Source organism: Buteo buteo, chromosome 19 (assembly GCF_964188355.1).
Source record: "Buteo buteo chromosome 19, bButBut1.hap1.1, whole genome shotgun sequence".
In the NCBI taxonomy this organism is placed as follows: domain Eukaryota; kingdom Metazoa; phylum Chordata; class Aves; order Accipitriformes; family Accipitridae; genus Buteo; species Buteo buteo.
The window spans coordinates 6487729-6511774 of NC_134189.1; the positions used below are offsets into that span (position 1 = coordinate 6487729).

The window sequence follows — 24046 nt, forward strand, 5'->3', positions numbered from 1 at the left end:
TGGTGGTTATGTATGAAAGGGGTGATGGCAGCTCATCAATCGTTGTGATAGTTGTATGGGATTGGTAGGAAAAGGCAGGCAGGGCCGTCAGTCCTTTCAACAAAGCAAAGTCGTCGTTTGTTACCCTACCCTTTAAGTAACGCGACCATTTTGGGCAACAGTGCTTGTACTTAACACTATTTTTTTTCTGAAGCACGAAATCTCATGCTTTTTCAGATGTATGCTTTATGCTGTTGCTGTCTCTGTACTGGAAATAGCATTTCATCTGCAACACCCTGGCTGTCCCCTGGGGACTCCAGCCTGTAAGAGGTGTCAGTGATGTACGGTTGACCCAGTCCTACTTATGTCCAAAACAAACTCAGGTCGTGGTGCCTGTGAAAGGGGCAGGCAATGCCTTGAGATGGGCTCAATGTCCTCACTGCCTTGGGATGTGCTGCATTTGAATTAGTGCATTGCAGCCAATGCAAAATCTAAAGGAAATTCATGGAAGAATCAGCGCAAGTGTCATTCTGACATTTTCTGTCCTATGAGGGGGGGGAACGAACCTCATGAAAATGGAATCTTATTGTCACGAAAGACCTCAGCATCACAAGAGAGGTGGGGAAGAAATTGTGGGTTGTCAGTGTGATTGACACATGCTTGCTCTTAGGTGCTGATGGGTACAAATGGTTGTGTGTTTCGAAGAGCAACTAGGACTTGTGTGTGCCTTGACCTTGTGTCAGCCTGACTGTTCACTGGGAGAGGTGGTTAGTACTTTCTAAAACATCTGGACTCTTCAAGGCTGCCTCAACATGAGGGGCCATCGATGCCTGCTGGTTTTGTCAATCTCAGGTCTTTCTGTTGCAGTCTTCAGAAAATCAGCCCCTGCTTGGCTGTGCTTGGGAGACTGGCTGGTGGTGTCAGTGCAGTGATTTACTCATTTTCAGTGCTAAAATTAAAGCAGGTGCTTGTCAACATGTAGCACGCACAGAAAGAAACCCTAACTATGTTTGGGAGGCTAAGCAACTATATCATATGTGTTGCCAAACATTGGCTTTTAATAGTGCCTTTCCTAGTTAAGTCTGCAGCATGTTCAGTATTTGTATGAAGCCCTATCCATAATGATTCATCTCTCTGGATATTTTTTCTAAAGGCATCATTAGAGAAGGAACATTATGCAAGCAAAAGACGTTCTTTATATAACTAATGACCTAACAGTTTGCATGTGCTGGTTGTTACAAACACACATCTGCCACTCACACCCCACAGTAGTATCAACCTGATGCCAAATCATCTCCTGTTCCCCACGTACGGTCTCTGCCATAGCTGTTTCTCTGGTGATAGCAATATTTGAAAATCCCCACAGTCCCTGCAGTCTGAGGGGTATAGACTCATATAGACTACATATAGACTCAGAAGGGTGCTGGGATTTTGGCCAAGAGGCTCAAGCTTTGACTCCTTCCAGTCCTGGGTAAAAATAGCAGTCTAAAAGCATCTTAAATTTTTAGGATGTGATTCTGGTGGTAAGCCTTCTTCTTTTTAAGGGGATCTCTTGGGCAGAGGGTATGACTGTGGAGCCTGGATGAAGGGTTTAGGGCTGGGAGAGAGGAGCAGCTCCTCCTTGGGAGCTGACCCCTTTCATCTGATGGGGTAAATATTGCTGTATTGATCTACCTAGCTCCCTTCACTTCTGAGCAGAGAAGAAAAAACCTGAGGCTTCAAAGGAGCTGAGGAATAGTTTAGTAGAAAAAAGAAACTATCCTTGAAATATTGCACAAATCAGATCAAGGTTTCAAAATAAACCACCTCAGCTGGTGGTTAACATAGGATTTTTTTTTTGGCTATTGTTTCCAGGGGCACAGTGAACTGCAGAAATACCTACGTAGTTTGAAACTTCTTTTCTGAGGACAATATTGCTTATAAATGAATGGGTATCCAGTAACACAGTTTGAATCTGACTGTCAAAGGAAAGCATTTAGCAATTATAGATTAGCACCTCTTGCATGGGATTGTACCCTTCAACCTGTTTGTCCCCTCACCCTTTCTGATGGAGTAATTTACTCCGTGTGGCCGGGCTCGGGAAGGAGCAGCTGGGTGACTGACTAAATTAGTTTTGTCTTAGCTTTGTCTGGAGGATCTGGTTTGCAACTCATATTGCATATGGCTTTATAGGTTTTGCTTTGAATGCACTGCGTACTGTACAGGCTGGGTGCCTTTAAAGAGCAACAGCTTTACAACAAACCCCGCTGGACTATTTAAACTTAGTTGTTTGGTGTTTTCATGATATGCTGCATGGACAGTATAGGCAGGACTGAAAAAGATGGGACCTGTTACTACTTCAGCTTACCCAGGAGGGGGAAAAGCACTGTATCTCTGTAGAAAAGGGGAGATCAGCTTTCTGTCTCCATTTTGCCTGAAACTTGTATAATAGAGTTTTGGTTTACGAAGCTACTAATGCCTGCATTGAAGACACAGTCGGAGTAAAAATAAGAGTGAGATTAAAAAAGAAAATAATTGAGTTTAGCTGAGGGAAAGCTAGTTCTGCTCAGAAACCAAAGAGGTTATGGTCTAATATTCAGTGTAATTCTGCACCAGTTGGAGCTTCATAGCTTCTGGGCAAGGCTGAACATAATTACTGTGCTGAAGCAACACCATAGAAAGTGTCAGCAATCACTCAGGAAAGATCTATATGGGAACAGAAAACAGAGACAATCTTGATTTTCCAGGAGGTCGTTATCTTCACAAACTAAACGTTTGTCTTTTCTACATCTTTGTCTGTACAAAAGATTCATTCCTGTACAAAGCATTTGATTCTGGAGAAAGTAGAAGTGACTCTGTATGGGGGAAACTAACAGCACAACTGCGCCTTTAATAAAAACAAAACCAAAAACAAAAGGAAGGAAGCAATGCAGGCTTGTGGCCCCTGTTACAGCTTTTTGTTTTAGAAGAAGTAAAAAAACCCCACCAAATCAAGCCCTCCCAAATACATTTAAAATCTGGGATGCAGCCAAGATACAGTGTCTGTCACTTAGCAGAAACAATTTACTGTGCCCACGTTTACCAATCAATGTTTTTCTCTGCAAAGTATTTTTTCATAAATGGATTTTCCTTACCTGGAAACTAATCAGTATAGTTTCAATTTTTTGCCAAATAGATTTAGTTTGATTTGAATCCCACTCCTTTCTTCTGTATTTGTTTTTGCCATTAAAGGTCACTGAATGATGTGCAAAGCATTTGGATTGCTCGTTCCCCCCCAGTCATAAATTTTTAATTTTCCTGTTCTGAAATTCTCAAAACTTCCTCAGCTGTTGAAAATTGAGTTGCAACAGTGAAACAGTAATGAAGTAGGAAAGGTCCTGATTTATGTGATGTGGAATTTTACTTTAATTTTCAACTCATGTTGTGCAGTATAGTAGTATACTGTACTAAGTATAGTACAAGTACATACTAAGTGCAGTTTGAGTAGTATAGTATGCTCTAGAAATGAACTAGGGGATATTCTAGATAAACTTGTTTGAAATGCACAATAGCTTACACAAAAGTGATGTTGACATTACACTGTAAGAGAAAACTGCATGATGAAGCAAGAACTGGCAATAAGAATACTCTCCTGAGTGAATGCTTTCTGTCTATATAGATCTGTATGATAAATAACTTGTCCCCAACTTATAACTAATGGCCTGTCTTGTCTTTCATATCTAAACTCTCAGCTCCTGAAAACTGACATTTCGGGGACACCTCTTTAAACCTGGTACTAGCCATCACTGGGCTATAGAAACACGTGATCCAAATTGTTTGGTTTAAGGTAGCTTTGTTAAGTTTAGTGTTAAAACTGACCTTCCTCCTAACATCTGTGTAGCAGATTTCTGTACAGGAAAACAAACTCTGCCAGAGGTTTTGTAGTTTCCCACGTGCTTGTCTCAAGGCTTTGAGCAATCTGCCGAGGTTGGTGTTGCTTTCAAAGCACGGGGGTCAGATTCCCTCGTACTAGTATAGTAAAAAGAGCCAGGGCTCCAGCGCTGTCCCATGACAATTAATGCCGATTAATTTTTAGCATGCTGCCTGGCGTGTTTCTGGCCCACACCAAGTCGCGTTTTCCCCGGCAGTGCCCAGGCACAGTTGAAGGGTTAGCGTGTGCCAGGGACCTCTGCCAAGAAGCAGTTACTCTGTTTTGGAAGAAGAAGAGACTTTAGCTGTGAGCCAGACCATGCTGCTTGCCCTGAGGAACAGAAAAGGTCTTGGTCCTTTTTATTTACTAGTGTAGAAATGACCTCTGAGTGCTATAAAAATAAAACTTAGTAAGTATTAGCAATTGGACTGATGAAGTCAAACACTATGCTAATTGGTTGACCCTAACCCCATTAAATCTTGTAATTTGCCCTTGGTAAGGAAACCATTAATGATAACTTCAGGAGGTGTTTATCCACTGGATTTGTTTTAGCGGCCTGTTTACTAGGGGGAGGAGGGAGAAACTGGGCGAAAGCTTTAATAAGCAAAAAGACTCACGTAATCTGTCCTGGTGCAACCATTGAACATTTAGCTTTTTTATGGCACGTGTTGTTTGTTTCACAGATGTCCGTCATGCTGCATCCTTTCCCAGGTACGAAGTTTGTGTAATGCTCCTTGCATTCACAGTGGGACTAAATCAGAAGGGTGGGAGAGGGGAAAGAAAAATTAGACATGCACAAATTGTGGATTTTAGCATATTTTCTGGAACTAGGGTCTAAAGACAGTAAGCTTCCAAAGCCTTAGTTAATCACCTGGTGAGTTCAGGTGCAAGTATAAAACTTATCCATATTTATACAACTCCCTTCTATGTTTTATCTGATCCAGAAAACTACTGACTCTCAGATAAATTTCCTTCAGCTAAAACCCTTTAGATTCACTTCTGTAACCAGAGAACATTTAAAATCAGTGTGGGTAGGTCAAATTTTTTACCTCTGTTTCCACAACCCTCTGCCTCCCAAAACGAGTGCCAACACATATTATTAACAAGCGAGGCGTAGCAGCACATATATGAACATGAACTGCAGGATGACCCTGGATGACTGACTCCCTTTTTGGCTTTTCAGGGTATCCAGGCAAAACAGGCATGGTCTTCTGAAGTCTTGCGTTCTCGGTGGCAGGAGTTTTATGCATGGAAACCTGAGCCAGTTCCCGACAGTGTGAATAATATGCAGCCTCTATATGGTGACATTTATTGGTAGTCCTCAGAGACCCAAATTAATTCTTTCCTAAATACATTCACTGTAGGTATTTATCTGTGGTATCTGTGTAAGAAGCCTACTGGTCTTACAAACCCCCTGTGGTCAGAAAGAGAAAATTTAGGTGGGAGAAGCTTCATTTCAGTGCCTTCATTTCGGGGAGGCAAATCTGAGCCAAAATATTCTAGGAAAAAGCACACTATTGCCATTCCCATTTTCAGAGGGGAAAGCACCATATAGATGCATAGAGAGGGAGGTAAAGGGACTCATGCCTGGTCACTGGCAGGGCTTATGCCAAAGCTAGGAGTAGAGCTTGGCTTCCCTGAGATCTGTTCCTGTACTCTCATGGCTTCTTTTCAGTGAAGAAAGCGTTATACCTTCCTAGGCAGTTGACATAAGAAATGTCTGGGACACCTGTTCAACACTAACCTTTCCTGGACCGTCGTATATGCAAACGGTAGACTGGGCAGGGCAATTCCCATATATTGCTTGGCAAGGGTCTATGGGTAAGCAGACTTGACCGTCCCCTCGGTAACCTTCTCGACAGGTACATTTGTGCTGATTTGGTCCAAGGTAAATGCAGTCAGCGTTAGGATCGCAGACCTTTTTGGAGCATGGGTTGATAGCTTGTGAAAAAAAGAAGTGAAGTAAATGAATTACTGCCCACAGTTCTGAAATTGAAGACGAGGATATGCCAGAGCACCTCCATGCCAAACAAAGCCCGGGTGGACTAAACTTCTCATAAAAAGGTATTGTGGCAGCATGAAGAGAGAAGGGAGGAATGTGTTTATACTAACGTAGCAACCAACTGTTTGCTTTTGACCAGAAATAATCACTTAACTTGGCAAATTGAGTTATAAACAGATTAAAACATGTAACGTGCTCATTAAAATATCACAACTGTTTCCCTGTTCTCTGGTGGATTTTAACCCGAGAAGGTCAGGTAGGTGATATGAGGTCTGTACAAGCTTTAAGCGTGTTAGATCAGTTGGAAAATATTTCTCAATACAATAGGCCTTCACTGTTTTCTTTCCGGTAATTAAACAATATAATGTCATCTGTTCAGCTATACGGAAAACTGGCCAGCAAGTGCTTTAGTTGAGTCTTCCACACTGCTTTAGTTTCAAGACTGGACTGGAAGCTCACTAGTTATTTCCATGAGCCCTTTTTTTCAAGGCAATGGCATTGTTTGTCCTTGTTCATAGTCCAGCAGTGCTTGGAGAACACCTGCTCACAGCTTTGCGTCCAGTTTAGGATACGGTCAAGCACACATTGTACCTGGAAGGTGGCAGGCCCTGGACTCACCTAAAAGGTGGTGTTGCTAATTTTCTTCCCCTTTCCTCCTCCCTTTCTTCCCTCTCAGCTGGGACTGAAAGAGTTGGCAATGCTCAGATCACTCTTTCAAATCTTCTCTTCTGTTCTGGTGTGAAATCACGCGTGTACACACGTATTCACGCGCTCAAATTGACCACAAGCAATGCCGACTCCAAGCAGCACCTGGGGCAGCCACTGCCGTCCTCACTTAGGTACTTGGCTGTGCTGGAGTTGCTTGTCCTCTGCTTCCCAGCCAGTCAAATGTAAAAGACACTGGCTTAAGCCACAGATGACCCTGGTAGCTAAAGGCCTTGGGACAGAGGAGCAACATCCACGCAGACTGCATCAATACAAAACCCGAGAGATGTAGGGATACTAGCATCCTTCTTTGCTGGTTGCTGCAATTTCTTTGTCTCTCACTTGCCTATGCTGCCTGCTAGAAGAACATCACATTCCCTGAGGAGGGACTTTCAGATGTCTTGCTCTTGGATGGTGTTCAAGCCTATTCAGAGAGGGTGACACCATAGTTAGGACCAAGAGGACTCAAGGTAAATGTTGCCAGACAGCATAAGAAGTATTGTACTTGTGGCCTGATCCAAGCTGACATTTCCTAAATAGCTGGTGCTGTAAGACATAATGTAAGTAGAGGAAAGAAAATCTGAACTCTTATAATAAAATCAGACTATTCAATGGCAAGTTGAGGAGTCTATAAAGACAACTTTAAGGTAGACTTTTACCTCTAGCTGAGATACTCTTAGCTTTGTTTCGTAAAAAATAGGAAAGCTAAAATGAGGTTTACTTGCCTGTAGAGTTTATGGTTAGTGATGAAGCTGAGCCACCACATGATGGATATTCAATAAATATAAGCTCTTGGTTGCTGTTGTTTATTTTTATGGAAACAAACTATAAGGTTGAACTTTAGCAAGTAGAGGGATGTGATGGCAATGGATTTGCAAGTACTGATGACCCAATATCCACACTGTGTATTTCAAGGGGGTTTACTAGCTTTAGTCTGGTTGCATGGACTGAAGCTTGTTAGCAATTGGAATCATGTGCTTCTGAAGCACATTTTAGGGTTTAGTTTCATCCTGAAGGAATCTAGTTGGTACACGTAAGACTGCTTTGTGATATGAACCCAAGAACAATTAGATGGTGAGATGTGGTTCAAAAGGGCATTCAATATCTGAACTATAATACCAATTATGTTGTATACAAACAACTCGGTGGGCATGAAAATTACTCACGTTCACATTGTGTACCATCCCCGTGGTAGTTGGGCAGGCACGTGCATTGCAGTTGTCTTCCATCCTCACCTGACGGGGTGCATCTGGAGTTTTCAGGGCACCGCAAGGCCTCGCATTCCGCTATTGCTGAGGGACAGAGTGCGACAGGTTAAGCTGAGTCAGCACGCTCTGCCGGGAGGCGTTGCGTTCTGTGGTATGCTAGTTCAAAGTACACCCGATCTAGGGACCATCGATCCCACTGCTGTCATCATTTTTGTGGCGGTTGAAGTGGTGATGATGGCTATGGGAGCCCACACGCAGGGCTTGAGGTCTGGTGTATGTTTGGTTGCTCTACAGCGACTGACCTCAGTCTAATTTTACATTCATCCTCACCAATTCTAACGGTATCAGAGCTGTTGAATATATCTTGTGTAGAAAACCTACTTACGCTCATCACAGCTGAGCCCTTTGTATCCAGACAAGCAAGTGCATCTTCCATCCCCTGTAATTCCACTGTTGCATACTCCATGAACACAGCTGCAAACTATATGGAGAGATGGATTGGCTTTACTGAATAATAATGGTGTTCAGAAAGACATTGTTAGTGTTTACCCATAGCAAACAGTGTCCTGGCCAACAACAGGTTAAATATTACAAAGTGTAATGTTTCAAAACCAAGCTTTGACCCGAGTTCCGGAATTTATAGGATTCCATTAATGAGAAGGTCAATACTCACAGCTGCGTACATCAGTAAATAACATACTGATTTTTGCAGGCTGATAATAGTCTGAGGGCTTGAAAATCTTCAGGACACACACTATAAACACCAAACTGACTAGTTGCTAATACCATAAAACTTGTAAAATTTGACATATAGTCTTGAGCCAAAATTGAATATTATGTGTAGCATGGACCATATTTATAACTGTTAATAAATTGCTCATTTTTGCTTCAATTCTGTTTGCCTCTCTCAAACACCTCCAGAAGAGATGAGTTTTGTGAGGTTCTCCCCCCCTCCCCCCCCAATTTATTTAGTTAAAAGGATAATTAGGCACTGTGTACGTCTCAGGCTTTTTTCTAGTCCTATTCCTATATTCTGTCATTTCTGGTTATAAACCCTGTGACAGTATGTGCACAAGATTCCCTACTCAGAGTCCAGGCAGCTATGAGACCCCTTTATAAGTGGTTTCTGAAGCCTTATGTGTAATTAAAAGGCTTTATAGTTATAATTGTTTCAATTATGGTAGTGATGCTTTTTAAAAAGGCCCTGTACAATTACACTTGGAAAAGCCTCTAAGATGTACAGACTTGTATTGGTGACTTCATGTTTAAGCTGCAGTGATGTAGCATATCCACTTCCCTTTGCAAACTTATCCTGTGTTCATGCAAATCACCTACGCTAATTAATTAGTAGTATTCTACCTACGTTAGTAGTCCTAACACAAAAACCAGGAGCGTCCAAGGTGTTGTTGAAGGGCAGTTAGTCATAAATGCACAATATAGGTGCTTAGAAATCTTGGACGAGTTCAAATATCTGAAAGCTGAAGTGTAAAATATTGCTTAAATTAATATGCAGTTGAATCCTCCAGTAGCTTCTTGAAAAATAATTACATTTATGACATTAAATTCATTCAAGTACCCTATTTCATGAAAATGTTGGCTCAGTTACATTTCTGTGTATCAACACTGGCATCCAGTGGACAGCTGATGGAAAAAGGGCCTTTTGAGTCAGCAGTGGTATAGGATTAGTGTAAAAAGGCCAACACAGATCATTTAAAGTGAGGCCGTTTGTGACCCTTTTTAGATGTAACTTTCTGTACATCTTGAGGGAACAAGAAGAGTTTTACTTAGAGATAAATAACTATTACCACTTAAGAAAGAGATGTTTCTTAATATTTTTTTTTTCAGGCAGTTTTCTGATGTATTGCTTTAATGCTCACCTGGGGTCAGGAAGGTAAACAAAATACTAGAAATCATTAAGAAACAGGCAAAACTGGAAAATATTATACAAATATATACACTTGTGATGCATATACATTTTAAATAGTGCACATAGCTCTGATCCCTCTCTCAATGTCCTGCTTCTCCTAATACAAGTATGGCCAATGAATGAAATCCTCTACCAGCCAAAACCCAAAACTAAACCAAACCCATCCTTTTTCACACTTTTGACTGAATTATGGAGCTCCCTGGCACAGGATACTGTGGAGAGTAAAAGCAAATTGGACTCAGAGCCAAGGAAGGTAATTTATGGAGGATGGATCCAGGAGGAGCCTTTAAACACTAGAATTTGAATGCAATCTCTGGTTGCTTTTACTCTTTCCCTGGATATCAACTGTTGGCCTCCCATAGGGGATACTAGGCTAGCAGGACTGTTGGCCTGATTCAAAATGGCCTTTTTTGAGTCAGATGTACTGATTTAAATACCGTGAGTATTTCATGCCTTAATACAGATGGTCCAGTTTGTAGATGTATTTAGAAACCATACCAAACCACTGTAAGCCACTATAAATGATGCATTTGATATGTTCCCACCCAATGTTTTAAGTACCATAACAACCTCCTGTATTTAGATCAAATAAATGCAAATCCATAATTTAGGGTGAAAAGTGGATAACACAATAATGGGCTAACAGGGAGGCATACCTCCAGCAACACACAGATGATTCCAATCCCTAATTTATTTGACTGTTGGCTATAAAAAAAAATATTCAAGACAAGATTAAGATATTTTTGTAGCACTACACTGAGAGTGTTGCCTGTACAGTCCTGAGTTGAATCCAGCCCCACTGTGAATGAGGAATTGAGTAGCTGCCTATTTTCTTTCACTGTTGTGTTCCCTGAAGCAGACAGCAGCTCTTGATGGGAAACCCTTAGACCCTCTACCCATTTCACTGTGATTTCTTAGTGTCTGAATACAGATTTCACCCACCTTCTTTTCCCTACTTTAATAAAGAAAGCTCAATCTTACCTGATGTGCAGTAAGGACCAAAGAGATTATCTTCAGCACATTTCTCACAGGCTGTCCCACCAAACCCTTTCTGTGAATTATAGAATGGAAATCAAACCGTAAGTTTCTCATCTACCTCTATACAGATTGATAAGCTTTGCAGCCTGAAAACAGCATCTTTAGCTGCCAAAAGAAAATAACACAAAAGGTTCAATCAGCAAATCAGAAATAACTACTGCAATCTAGAAAACATTGTCTTTTGAATGATTTCCCCCCCTCCTCTCTCTGCCTTTTTTAAAAATAATTTTTAGATCTTATGCTTCAAATCAGATGTTCTGAATATCAAGTTAACAATAAAGAACAGTAATCAAGCCTAATACCTAAAGCATCCTTACAATTGTTAGCTTGTATTCTCTGACTACTTCTCACTCTGTCTCTCTTTTACCTGGCCCTAGATGTGCTTTTGATGTAATGGAAAGATTAACCAGTAGAGGGGGAGGTAGGAAAGATTCGTTTGGGTTTTTTTTTAAAAAAATCTTTTTGGCTGAAGTTATTAAGCACTGCACATTGCACCCTCAGCAAAGGGACATTATATTGAGAGTGTAGTCCCAAGTACAAGTACTTTCTAATTAGGGCAAAAAGTCATAAGTAATAGCACACTCTAAAAACCAGAGGAACTCAAAATGCCTGTTTCAGGAAGGCAAGATGGAAGAACTTTTTAATTTCACCTGAACGTGTTCAAGTCTGTAGAGTTAATAGTGTGAAGGTTAGTGCAATCCAAGCAAAAAATGAACTCCAAGCAGATCATCTCTGCTGTTTCTGAAACACTTTCCTTAAATGCATTTATACAATGTAATATGCGGTATTTCTTAGCAGAGCTTACATGCTGTTGTTACATTTTTTCGTTTAAAAAAAAGGACGTACCTGACAAGTGCACGTTCCATCCCCGTTTATACCCTGGGAGCAGCGTCCTCTCCGGTTGCAGGGTGACGCAGCTCCTCCGGGACATGCTAGAAATGACAACGTTTAAGCCGTCAGCCAGCTCGCTCTGACCCTTTTGCTCCCCTTGCACATTAGGGGGGACGGCCTCGGAGGCTGCAGGGTTTTGGGGCAGGCAGGGACCTCGAGTAACGGCTGCTGTTTTGCAGCAGCCCAAATCTCTTCATTAGAATCTCAGCTTCAGCAGAGACCATCACCCGCTCTAGTCTGGGAAATTAAGCTAGTGACAGTGATCAAAGGATTGCACAAAAAATAGTTTTCTTATTCTAAAGTACCACATTGATTTTGTCCCTGCTAGTCCATCTCTATCTGCAGGCACTCTAAACTGTTAGCTTTTTTGATGCAAGCAGAGTTTGCCTGACCACTTCTTCTTTATGTTAATACAACTCTGATTGAAAATTTGCTGTCAGAATTCTATTTGATGCTAAGTTAGAGTTTAAATAAGCCTTTTTCTTTTCCCCACAAATTGCATTTACTTTACGTGGAAAGTTTTTCCTCTTCCCTGCTACCTCCCGTAAGACTGTGATATTTGATTCAAATGATCTTGGAAATTGAAATTCATGTATCTCATAACCCACTTTTGTCCAATGGGCTGTGGTCACTAGTAAAACTTGGTGCCAAAGATGTGCTATGCTTTTCAGATCCTCTGCTGCTAAAACCATGATTACAGGTAGTAGTATCCCAGGTGAGACAGACGCTGACCAAAACCCCCAGCCAGCAGGAGAGGATAAGAAATCACGACTGTAATTCCAAATGAAAATAGTTTACAATTCAGCTGATTTTTTTCAATATTCAAATTTTTACTGAAAGGTTGCCTATAGGAAATACATATTACAGTAATTTTCAGTCAGATTGCTCTGTCAGGTTTTTCTCCCTATAGGGATATCCTTATTTTTTATAGTTGTGCAGCCTCTCTGTGGAAATGATTTATTAACTCCCTTCCATAAGACCTTTCTTCCCATAACTGGAGTTCCCATTAGGTTCCATAATCCTGATGCAGGTGGTATCTAAATGTATCAAACTCCTACTGCCCTCACAGGTTCTCTGCTGTACCTTACTGATAGATTTATTGCTTGTGAAGAGTCTCAGTTTGTTCTGTGTAGGTAGAGATGAGCAGCACTGGATTTGTGCTCCCACTGAGTAATTTAATCCTGATTTAGAGTGTTTAAGTCATGTGGAAGTTTTCATGAAAATGAATTTGTTTTGGACACAGTGATGAGCAAATAAGTAGATGTGTGTATATATACACCTAATTTTAGTGAAGGCTTTGGCTTTATACCAATCTGTTAATATTTCTTAATTTATTCCTTAATAATGAGTCTGTGAGGTCTGTTGGATCTGAGTAAGCTTCTTGTGAAAAACCAATAAATTTGAAGATGAAGATTTTGGTGCAGTTTATCGCATACTTGCTGAAATAAAAAGTTTTATTAAGAATTGAGATGAAATAGCCAGAATTTAGGTAAAGTAATAAATACATATACTTACAGAATCTTTCAAGTAGCTTTTAGTGAATCTTGTTTCCTGGCTACCGTGTGATAGCTAAATCTCATCTCTAGGGCTGACGCAGATGCAAACTGTTTAATATTTGCTCTGAAGGGAAACAATTTGACCTGCACTGATGCTTTTATTTGAATGTGCAAAGACAGAGAAAACTCAGAGTTTATGGTATAATTTCAAGGAAAACGTACTTTAAAACTGCTGACAAAACAGGTTTTTTGCAGTTGGCATTCACCACACCTCCCCTTGTCTTCACTGCCTCTTCTCTCTTGTTTTGATACCACCACCAAGGGACAGCTTTATCAGAAGTTTAGCAAATTACCATGTAGCTATAAGAGTTTGGTCAGGCAGATAAAGCACTTCCCCTGGCTGGCAGGACCACAGGAGGCCGTGCTGGGACACTGGAGCGATGCTGGCACAGTCATTTGCCACCGCCCTGGCACTGGGGAGAAGCAAGACCTTTGTTGAGGATGTTTTTTGAAAAGTAGTAGGAAAGAGATGCTTCTGCTTAGCTTTGACAGCTGTCAGAGTATGAAGGCCAAATCTTTATATCTGGGCCAAAAGAGCTTAAATCTGTTAGCTTTTTTGCCTCGTAGAGTTTAATTCAGCACTTCCCAAGTGTTTTCAAATGCAGCCTCTTGGATTACTTCTCTTCATCTGACTCCCTGCAGGCTGAAGCAGTGGGTAGAACTTGTAAAGATGTATTTTGGACCATATAAGTTGGTAGAATTAGGTTTCTTATCTTCCTTCTTGGCCTTTTTTTTTTCCTTTTCACTTTTTTTTCTTTATTCTTACAGTGCTTTCTACTCAGTTGCTCATACCATGCACCTTCAGTTGGTACCCAGGCTTTTTGCTGAAGCCGTGTAAATACTTGCCCAGAGTGGGAACCTGAGCTGGGGTAGGGAGTAGCTCCTGCTGGAGCCCATCAGTAGGACATCTGGGCTCCACCAGCTGTGGTATCGGTGGTTGGATGATACTGCCAGTGTTAAAAGGCTGTGCTTTTTCCCCCTGGACCTTCCCCCCTCTGCCCTTTTCCCTTTTTCCTTGCTGCCTTTTTACAGAGAGATAGATGTGTGGCTGGTTGGCTTGGGGGGGCTTGTGGGGAGGGAAGGGGACAAAGCATCTTTCATTCACACTGTGCGTTTCAGTGTGTGCTATCGTTTAAGGAAGTCAGAGTGCTATTTAAGACCTAATTTTGTCCTTGCCATCAGATGCTAAATGTGAAGTAAACCCCTAGTCAGGGATTTTTCTCTGGCCTCAGGAAGGACCGGCTTTCCTCCAAACATTTCAAGGCGCCCCGTATGCTCTTAGAGAGATTGCAAAAAATGCAAAGATCTTTTTTCTTCCTCCAAATGACAGCAGAAACAATGCCGAGACCTTGATTCTTTGCTTTTTGGGGCCAGGAAGTTTGTCCGAAGGAAGAGAGGGTTTCCTTGCCTCTGCAGCCTCCTTCCCGCAGGCAGGGCAGCGAGCTCTGCCCCTCTCCAGAAATACCGAAGCCCCTCGCGCGGCCTCCCAGCGCACCCTGAATGATGATCATGCGTAGCGTTGCCTTCCTCCTACCGGGCACTTAGGCTGCATTTGGTGGAAAGATGGTAAATCACCACACGAGTGGTTATCTTCAGAAAAAGACGTGCCCACACACTTGGTCCTCAGCTATTTGCCTGTCTTTTCTATAGAAGTAGCTGTAAGTTGGGGTTTGACTATTTTGCTTTAGTAGACAAAGGGCTGGTATCATGGCTTGGGCTAAAATGTTGTATTTTTTAATCTATTTTGTGGACAAAAGGACTTCACAGACATTGAACCAGACCTTGACCCTGTTAACTGAAGGAGGAAACGCTCTGTCTGGGCAGGGAAATTTCCTCTGCGGGTTTTGATGCCCAGCTCAGTAGCCTGGGGTTTGATGCACTTGTGGAGATGCTGAAAGGCTTTTCCTGAGGAAGGGGCAGCGGGAGGAGAGGCACTCCTCGTTACCCCTGCTTCAGTAATGGCCTTTAGCATTTGTTGGAGGTTCAAAAAACTTAGAGGGAAAAACTGTTTTGAGTTGAGCTGAAAGAAAAGAGCCTCCTTGCATCAAAAAGTAAAGAATTAAAGAGATTTGGAAAAATTTCAGACTCAGGTGGGGGTATTTTTGACCTAAAAGGAAACATTTAAACTTGTGGTTTGAAAATTTTAGGTTTTAAAATCTGTTGTGGAGAGCCTTCTGAATGAAAAGTCATTTTGCAGGCATTGACTGAAATGATTTGTTTTGAAAAACTCAAAACCAAGGGGGTTCCCTGAGTTTTCTTAATTTTTCTATGAATTTTTCTTTTTAAATGAAGCTTTGAATATGGGTTTCTCTCTGAATCCTCTGAGTTTTGGCTGAAAACTGCTGATTATTTCTACTCCTCTAATAAGCTCTGAGAAGCAAACTTCTCATGGCAATAGTTTCTGAAAAGAAGAAAAATCACTGCTTTACTACTCAAATTCTATCCCAAAAAAAAAAAAAAAAAAGCTTACCCATGCAGTCTGGGCCCCAGTGTCCCTGGCAGCACTCAGGTTGTTCAAATTCCTTCATACAATGATGCCGACATCCAGGAAAAGAAAGTGTGTGTGTTTTAATTTCTAGATAATACCTGAGGAAAGAAGTTGGAGCTGCTTTAAAGTACTTAAAAGCCTCCTGTGGGGAAAAATGAAATTCTTAACCTCCTCTCCTTTCAGTGTCAGACAAGAGCACTTTAAGCTTAGTTGTATTGATCTGCCTTTTTTTTCTTCATTAAAACATAGATTGCACATTGAGGTCTAAAAAGATATGTGAAGCTGTTTCTTTTGCATAGTATATATTTATCTTTTTTTTCATTTCTGCAACCTAAGCACAGCAATTTTCTCTAAGTTTTGATCTGAAATAGTATTTAAAAATTATTTAATATCAAGGTTTTTTAAATGCCACATAAGCTCAAAATAGTTACTTTTCCCCTAAAATACTGCTCTTCTTTTTTTTTTTCAATCTGAAAGGCAAGACTTCAAATTTGTTTTGAGATATTTCTTCCTGCCCTTTACCCCCTACACATCCCCAGTTTGAAAAATCTGTTATTTGTGTGATAACATATGATATGAAAGATATATAAATATCATTTATATGATAATATATATTTAGCATATGATATATATCATTCATATCAGGTATGCAGAATACACAAAGAAGTATTTTTATGATATCGCTCAAAAGAAAATTGGGTAGGCCATGGATAGCAATGTTTATTTTCCTCTTATACCATTTGCTGATTAACTTTAGGCTTGCAGGCTTGCAGTACTCTGAATGCAGCTTGAATTCTGGAGCTGGTGAAGCCAATGATAAATGTTCCTTAAGAAAATTTCATGGAATAGAGCATTTGTAATATGAATTAACATTTTCAAATTTAAGGAGAACAATATTCATGGAGAAAAGCTCTGACAGAAGAGGTACCTGCAGTCCGGTATCCCGGTCCCATTGGTAATTTTGGTGTAACCAGCAGGGCACTGGGTTTCGAGGTTTAACGAGCAAGGTACACACTCAGTTTTCATTCGAATGAGCAGCTTTTGATCACATTGCTTCTTCATCTGTAATAGGAGAAGATTAATTAAAAAGACAGAAAAAGTTTTCCGAGTGGGTTTAACTCTGCCCCCAGTGGCACTGCTGAAAAATGACAGATTTAACTCAGCTTTGTGCTCACTCGCGGCCACAAGCTCTCTGTCCTGTTCAGCAGGAGTTCTCCGCTCTGGAGCTAAGCTAGGTAATAGGCCACATATTAGGGCTTTGCGATAGTCTTCCCTGCACTAAATATGTCCAACCACTGCCAGATAAACCCTACCAAGCGTCCTATTTCTCCTAAGAATGCTTTATCGACAAATGCTAAGTTCAGCAGACATAAAAGCCAGGTTACTGAGCCAGCACCAGCCTATGGAGCGTTAGTTCTAAAGTTGCCATGCAAACCCAAAGCAGGATGGAGAAAGACAAGTGCCGGCAAGTGCCTTCTCCATTCAACGGCAAAACGAAACGTAAGGTGTGGAGGAAGTTGCTCGTGGCTTTGTGCATACGGAGCACAGCACAAGCCTTTGTTCCTCTCAAAAGTGGGTTTCATATTATCAGCGTCACCATATTGAACTAAAGGACTATGGCTGGTATCTTCAAACTGGGGTAAAAGAATGACGTCTAGCTTTGCATTCAAATCTGGTAGAAGTTATGGGTCTGACCCCACCAGAGCACACTGAGAAAAGCAGCCTCCTCTTTTTTTTTTTACCTAGAGAAAGCCATAGAAGGAACCTGCCCAGTTGGGAAACCTGGCTGTAGTCCTCTAGCTCAGCTGCCAAGGGCTTGTGCCCCTCACTGTGGAGGTCCCAGTTTCAAGAATGCAAATCTGACAAATGACTTCAGAAGGCGGCAAAAAGGAGAAAAGGCTTAGGGTATTGTCACAGCAGTGGCATTGTGTTTTGTGGTTGTAGAAATCATAGGTTTGAAAATGTCTATATACCAAAAACGGTGTCTGTTTCCTACTACTTAAACAGTCGACCTATTTTAAAGCAAGAAGTCTTTGCTGAACTCCATCTAATGTTGGCTTCATCTTCTTTCTTCCCGGTGAGTATTTGTAGAAGTAAGTTCATAATTCACAAACAGTGAGAAATGATCTAATGCAAAATACGATCTTTATAAAACAATAAAAAGGTAATAAATGAAATCATCATTCTTGGAGAGGAAGGACCATGAAGTGCTCCATTTTCTATTCCAAGATAACCATTCATTCACTGTTCTCTAAGTATGGACCCATTTAGGTGGTCTTAACTCACTCAAGCAATATTGGCCATGAGACACTTCCTATCTGACACAATAGAATTGAAATGAACTCTCTAAATGGTATTTCAATTAAGCAGTCGCGTAGTCAATTAAGGCAATGTCTGAATCATTATTAGGCCAACGTAAGGAAATGCTTAATGTTTATCTTGAAAACCTGTACCTGCCCACTGTGTCTGCATGCATGTGTGTGTATGTATGTGAGGGCCAGTTCTAGCAGCATCATCCATTTGAAAATATTTACATACATTAATAGTTTTCTGTGAACATTTTAAGTAGTTTCCCAGATTGTAAAGCCAGAAGGACAATTATAGCAGAGGAGCATAATACAGGATAACGGAGCTTCTTGCATGAAATTTAGTTTGAACAAGAAGATTTTTTAGAAAGCATTCACTTGATTTAGAAATGGTCAGTTGTGGAGAAACAAACCACGGTATGTTGCTTCTGTCGCAATTTGTCTGTGATGGTTTTGCTTCAGTCTCCAGCCATTGCTCTTCTGTAGCTTGCACGACAGGCAGGAATCTGTTCTGTTACAGAGTTCACTACTCCCTTCCTATGAATACTTACAGTCTGAGATCAAAGTGCATTTTCTTTGTGCACCTAAATAAATAGCATTTCTTCAATTGTCTGCTATGACTCCTGTTTCCCAATTCTTGAGTCATCCCTCAGCCCTCCTCCAGACCCTGCCCAGTTTGCAAATAGCCCACCTGGATGGGGAGCGTCAGACCCAGCCTGTCTGGGCAATTCCCGTGTGCCTGAATGGGACCTGCACACTCCCCCTCCAAGGTCTTCTCTGTCCCCCGCCTTGGCAAATTAACCCTTTGTGCAGCAGCCTCATGGCAGGACCTTCAGGTCCTTTGGTGTGCAGGGTGTATTCTAAGCCACCACTTCCAAGGATGGAGCCCATCGCACTGCTGTTACGTGTTGCTCGATGGGTATCCTCCAGTATTTCTGTCCAGGGATTCCCAAAAAACATATGTGCAAATGCAACCCTGTGCTGTCCAGGTAGCGTTGACCCTTGTGGGCACCTGTGGGATGCTGCAGCCTCTTTGTAGAAGCTCACAGCTGGCCTGGGCGGGTACGCTGGCACCTTGGGCAGGATTTCTACATGTGCCACAGCCTGGTAGTCCTGGATGAAGCCCTCATCCCAGTGGTTTCTCCCCTTGTTAGTTATCGTCCTTCAATGTTTGTGATAGCAGCACATTTCAGGAGTGAAGATTGTGAGGATGTATCACAGGCACTGAGAAGGAGATTAAGTTTCAGGACCTGTGAGGGACTCCACTTGATAGTCATCACCCAGTTATAAGTACATTTCAACATCTATTTAGTTGTCAAATTTTAGTCTTTACAAATGTACTGTTGAAATCTGATTTGGGTAACATTCAAGTATTTGGGTAGTGAAACCTCTTACTGTTGTGTAGATGCATTTCAGGCGTCTTTGAAACAAAAATGAGACCTTTTCCCAGATATGGGTATAATGTGGGTACAGCTCAATCGGCCATTTGGCAAAGCAGCGGTGAGTGGTGCCATGCCGGGAGGACTGAGCAGCCTCCCTGCCCTCTCGGCAGAGCCCAGCACCGCTGGGGCACTGGACTGACCCGGCTCTTCGAGCTTCAGGTCTATGGTGTCTCCCACAAACGCAAACCAGAGCATCTCTGCACCGTGCTTCCCATCCAAAACCACCTCACGAGGCGCCAACACAAGGGGGCTTGAACGCTTCAAGGCTTTGAAAACGCTGGTGCTCAGCACCAGTGCAGCCACCTTAACGGCCCATCCTTAATAAGAGATGACTCATGCACCAGAGCAAGTACCAACACAGCACAAACACGCTGGCTGGGCACCTTAACTCCTCTGGGCATCTCCACTGAGTCAAATCAGTACTGTTAAATGTTGAAGAATCATAAACTCAGAGTGTTGGCTGAATTTTCTGAGTCTTTAACCAAGCGTGCTACTGAAGCCCTGCTCCTCACGGGTGCTCGGTGTAAGCTGTTAAGAGTCTGAGGCTGGATAAATTGCTGGGCTTGTAGGATATTCAGGTTCAGAGGTGCAAAAGCTATTGGTAGGAGTGGCTGAAATTATCTCATTGCAGGAGTTGTCATTGAAAAGGCACTCCACAAAATTTCCTTTTTTGAACAAGAAAACTCAAAGAGATTTTGAAAAGGTAAAAGCTAAATTAAAATAAGTTATACCCTTTCCCTACCACCAGCTATAAACCACTGTTTTGGAATGGTGGGGTTATTTCCATTCTCTCCCATGTCCTCATTTTCCCTTTTTGCTGTTAGGGAAAATGGAAGACAGGTGATTTGTTAGTGGCTCTTTTTTAAGAGGTGGAATAAGTTTAACACATTTCCTAGTACTTGTTTGTACTTTTCAAAGTATTTTTCCACTTAAAAACCCAACCAAGCAATCAGCAAGTGAGTGACTCCCCCCCCCCCCCCGCCCCTAATTTCTCCCTGTCCTTTTGTTTCATCTTCTACAAGTGATTTTTCTCCAGAAGGCAGGAATTTAAAGCCACATGTTGCGAGACAGTTTAGATGAGTGAATGTCTCGCTGTTGAACTCCTGGTTCAGATTTGTAACCCAACACTTTCTGCCTCTCTACAAGGGTGGTGAAAACAGATTTTGTGAAATTCCACAGATTGTAGGATTTGTCCATGGGAAATGCACCACTTCCACAAAAGTCTACAAATCTTTTACTTAAATTTATAACTTTGTACTATTTCTTCCAAAAGCTCAATTCCTTAGAATTTTTTTCCACACCTATCTGAAATAGCATTTCTTCCTTGTGGTTAGTAGAGTGGATAATTTTCACTATGGAAAAATTTCTGCATTCATCTTCTGACTTATCAGAAATTCTAATGGTTTTCTTTTGTTGCTTTTGATGAATGTGTCAGCTACAGTCTTTTGCCACGTTTGCCATTTTTTAAGAGACTTTTTCAGTGTACTCATGACATGCCCTTTGAGCAAAATTCTTATGTGGAATAAACAGATGCATTTCTGTTATTTCAGAGGACTGAATTACAGAGCTCTTAGCTTATAATTCAGTGTCATATGCATCAGTGACTGTTAAAGTAGGTTTTTCTTCTATAAGATACAGTATCTGATAACTGTTGTCCCTATAACAGTGGAACACCCCCCACCTCATAGTGTAATACAGACATATGATAATTCATTACTTAAATAAAAAGCTGCTTCTTACCTCATCTGGGACTTGTGATGTCAAACTTGGTTTCACTGCAGCCAAAAAAGCCAAAAAGAATAAAACAACTGGATTTTTTTCCATTGTGAAGAATTTGATTTTTTCCTTCAGAGCCCTCCAGACATGAGGACTAAAATTCTGACGTAAAGTGATTGTTTGTTAGAGGTGCTATTTCTTCTACATTCTTAGGCAAATAGTTTATCAGGGCTCTTGCCTTTCTGAAGGAAAATGACTGAAGGATGCAGCATGTGGAGCTTGCCTGCAGGCAGGAAAAATTCCAAAACGCAGGGTATTTGCCGAAAGTTTTCACTGCGAAGCTGAATAAACCCTTCCTAACTGAATGACAGGATATCCTGACAGGGCTCTGTTCATTTATGCCTCTCTCTGAAGCTGTTGACAGCACAAAACGAAGGACACTGAACTGTTATGACAGAAGATGTTTTCTTCTTTTAGGTGGGCATGGAGAGGGGACTGGAGTAACTGCTGTGCTTGTTGTCGTTACGTTTGTCCAACTGATCTAAGGCAGAGCAAAGGATCTCTGGAAGCTGGCTTATCGGCCCTAGTAACGTAAGGGTGGTTTCCCTAAATGTAGTTCTGGGAGAATTACCACCAACTTTATCTCAGGAGGCCAAAAGAACATCTTCCAGCTTTGGTTAGCCAGATAAAAAGGGGGATTTTTTTTTTTTTTTTCTCTTTTTGCTATTTTTGTTAAATCATTTTGACTGATTTCCTGGAGCTAAGCAGAGGGTAATTAACTCAGCTATGTTACTTGCATATGATTAGGAGGGATGAGTAGACAGACATTTTGATTTGCCAAAAGCAAGACTCTTTCTCTCTCTTCTCAGAGTTGTTCAGCTCTTTTCTAGCGCTGCTCTTTGCTGCTGCTCTGGTCAGTTTGGTAAGGGCAGCCTCTCCCATGTCTTAAATACCTAATGATTTGGCTGCCTCCAGTTTGCCAGCTTCGCTTTGGGCCCCTGACATTGTCATCTGAAGGCACCCCATAAGGGTGCCTTAATACAAAGTTGTGCTTTGAAGCTAGGTTAAGTTTTTGAAGAGTCCACAGTGGCTGTAAACATAGTGCTTTCTCCCAAATTCCTATTTGCAGTCATGGCTGGATGCCACATTCACCTTTAGACCACAAATATAACACTCGATGCAGTTGTAACCTATTATCTTGAACTCTGTATTGTCTTCCTAAAGAACTCAGTGGTGGTACATGTATAATACACAAATTCAGCTACTTTTGTTATGTGCTCTAACTGAATATTGCAAAATTGCTGGTAGGAGATGGCGGGGCAAGATGTTTCCTGTGTGCTCGTCAGATCCTGTTCCTTTCTGCTATACAATGAGGAAAGTAAATGATTTCTTGTTTATGCAGACAAGATAGCAGCCAGGGGTTGCGATGTACATGCTGACGGTACATACGGCCCTGAGAAGTGCCGCTTCTCTTTTCGGAGGTCAAGGCCTTTCATGTTAGTTTGGTTTTGCATACAACGTATGATCTGGCCGGGCGGAAGGAATGGCTGGGGTTTTTCTCCGAAAGAGCAGAATCCTGGAGGATCTTCTCTCCCGTGTGATGATAGCCCATGGCCGCATCCTGTCCTCCGTGGGATATTTGGGAGTAAAACCTATCCTTCCTCTCCTGCAGGTGTACCTTGCTGGAGCGCGGGCAAGGTGGCTGGCTGGGCAGGGTCTGCGCTACCTGGGCAAAACACGTGTGCCTGGTCCCCGCGTGTGAGATGGCAGGAGCTGGCGGCTTCTGCGGCGGCTTGAGGTCAGCCGGGTTTCTTGCCTGTTGCCACTTCAGACGGCACGGCGATGAAAGGAGCCGTAAATCAAGCACATCCCTTTCCTGTCCTGTAGATCGAGATAAAAAGTAACACTCATCAGCTCTCTCGTTATCTGCTCTTACCTCCCGTATAGGCGTTTGTGTGAAGTAAACCCTTTTTCCCTTTCCTTCCTCTCCCTCCGCGTCGCTGCTGACCGCCGCGACGATCGCTTTCCCTGCTCCGGAGGGACCGGCCACCCTTTCCTCGTGTTGGCGATGGGGATTTTCCTTGTTTGCGGGGCTTGAATACAGACCGTGCCAGGCTCTAACTATAACTCTGCCCAGCTCCTGCCCCGCTCTGGGCAGAAATAGAGGCTAATAGGTCACCTGGAGACAGGACAGGGCTTCCCGGGGTCTCGGGGGGTGGTAAGGGGGAACCCCGAATTTCAAGCAGCCGGTGCAGTGTGGCAGCGGAGCCACTAGCCAGCCAGGGAGCTGGGATGCCAGCCTGGCCAGTGCCTGAGGTGGTGGTGGCCAGTGCCACCACTGGGCAGCCGGTGGCTCCGGGGCTGTCATCCGTGCTGGTGTGCTGTTGGTGTGGGCAGAAAGCCCCGTCTGCCAGGTTTTGCCCTTTGCTTTTAGAACCACGACGGTGGTGGTGTCTGCAGGCTGGGACCTGCGTCCTTCCTCCCCTTCCCCTGCCGGTGTGGGGGCCACGGAGCGCGGAGGGGTCCGCGGGCCGCTGGGATCCCCGGTGGGGATTTCGCCTCTCAACGGGCTGCCCCGCGCATCGCCGGGTCTGTGCCAATTTTTGTCTCGACCGTCCTCCAGCTCCTGCCCTTCTGACGTGTTTGTGTCCTCTCCCGGCGGTGTATTTCTGGGGTCGTCCTCCTCCAGGGCCGTGGTGGCAAAGCTATCACTTTCTCGTTGTCTTGCTGCTTATACAGCTCAGCTGAGACCTTCGTGCTCTCACGTTTCCTACTCTTACTTTTTCCTGGCTTTAGCAGGGTATTTTATTTTAGTTTTGCCCCGTGCCTCTTTCTGTGTCCAGCTGGAGTGGTGGAGAGGTCTTGGATCTCTTTGGTTCCTACAAGAAAGTGAAAATTT

The 24046-nt window shown here is 42.5% G+C and overlaps 1 protein-coding gene across 1 annotated transcript in view; it reads right to left on the reverse strand.

The window, feature by feature from the left end:
- Positions 1-21608, reverse strand: part of STAB2 (stabilin 2) — an 87710-nt gene extending 66102 nt beyond the window's left edge. Inside the window, exons 1-9 of the mRNA XM_075051679.1 lie at positions 21172-21608; positions 16612-16745; positions 15666-15781; positions 11595-11680; positions 10692-10761; positions 8169-8264; positions 7742-7867; positions 5613-5809; positions 4486-4619 (exon numbers count right to left, since the gene is read on the reverse strand). Coding sequence (XP_074907780.1) covers positions 4486-4619; positions 5613-5809; positions 7742-7867; positions 8169-8264; positions 10692-10761; positions 11595-11680; positions 15666-15781; positions 16612-16745; positions 21172-21255 — 1043 coding nt within the window. The 5' untranslated portion in view covers positions 21256-21608. The remainder of the gene's footprint in view (positions 1-4485; positions 4620-5612; positions 5810-7741; positions 7868-8168; positions 8265-10691; positions 10762-11594; positions 11681-15665; positions 15782-16611; positions 16746-21171) is intronic.
- Positions 21609-24046: the final 2438 nt, after the last annotated feature.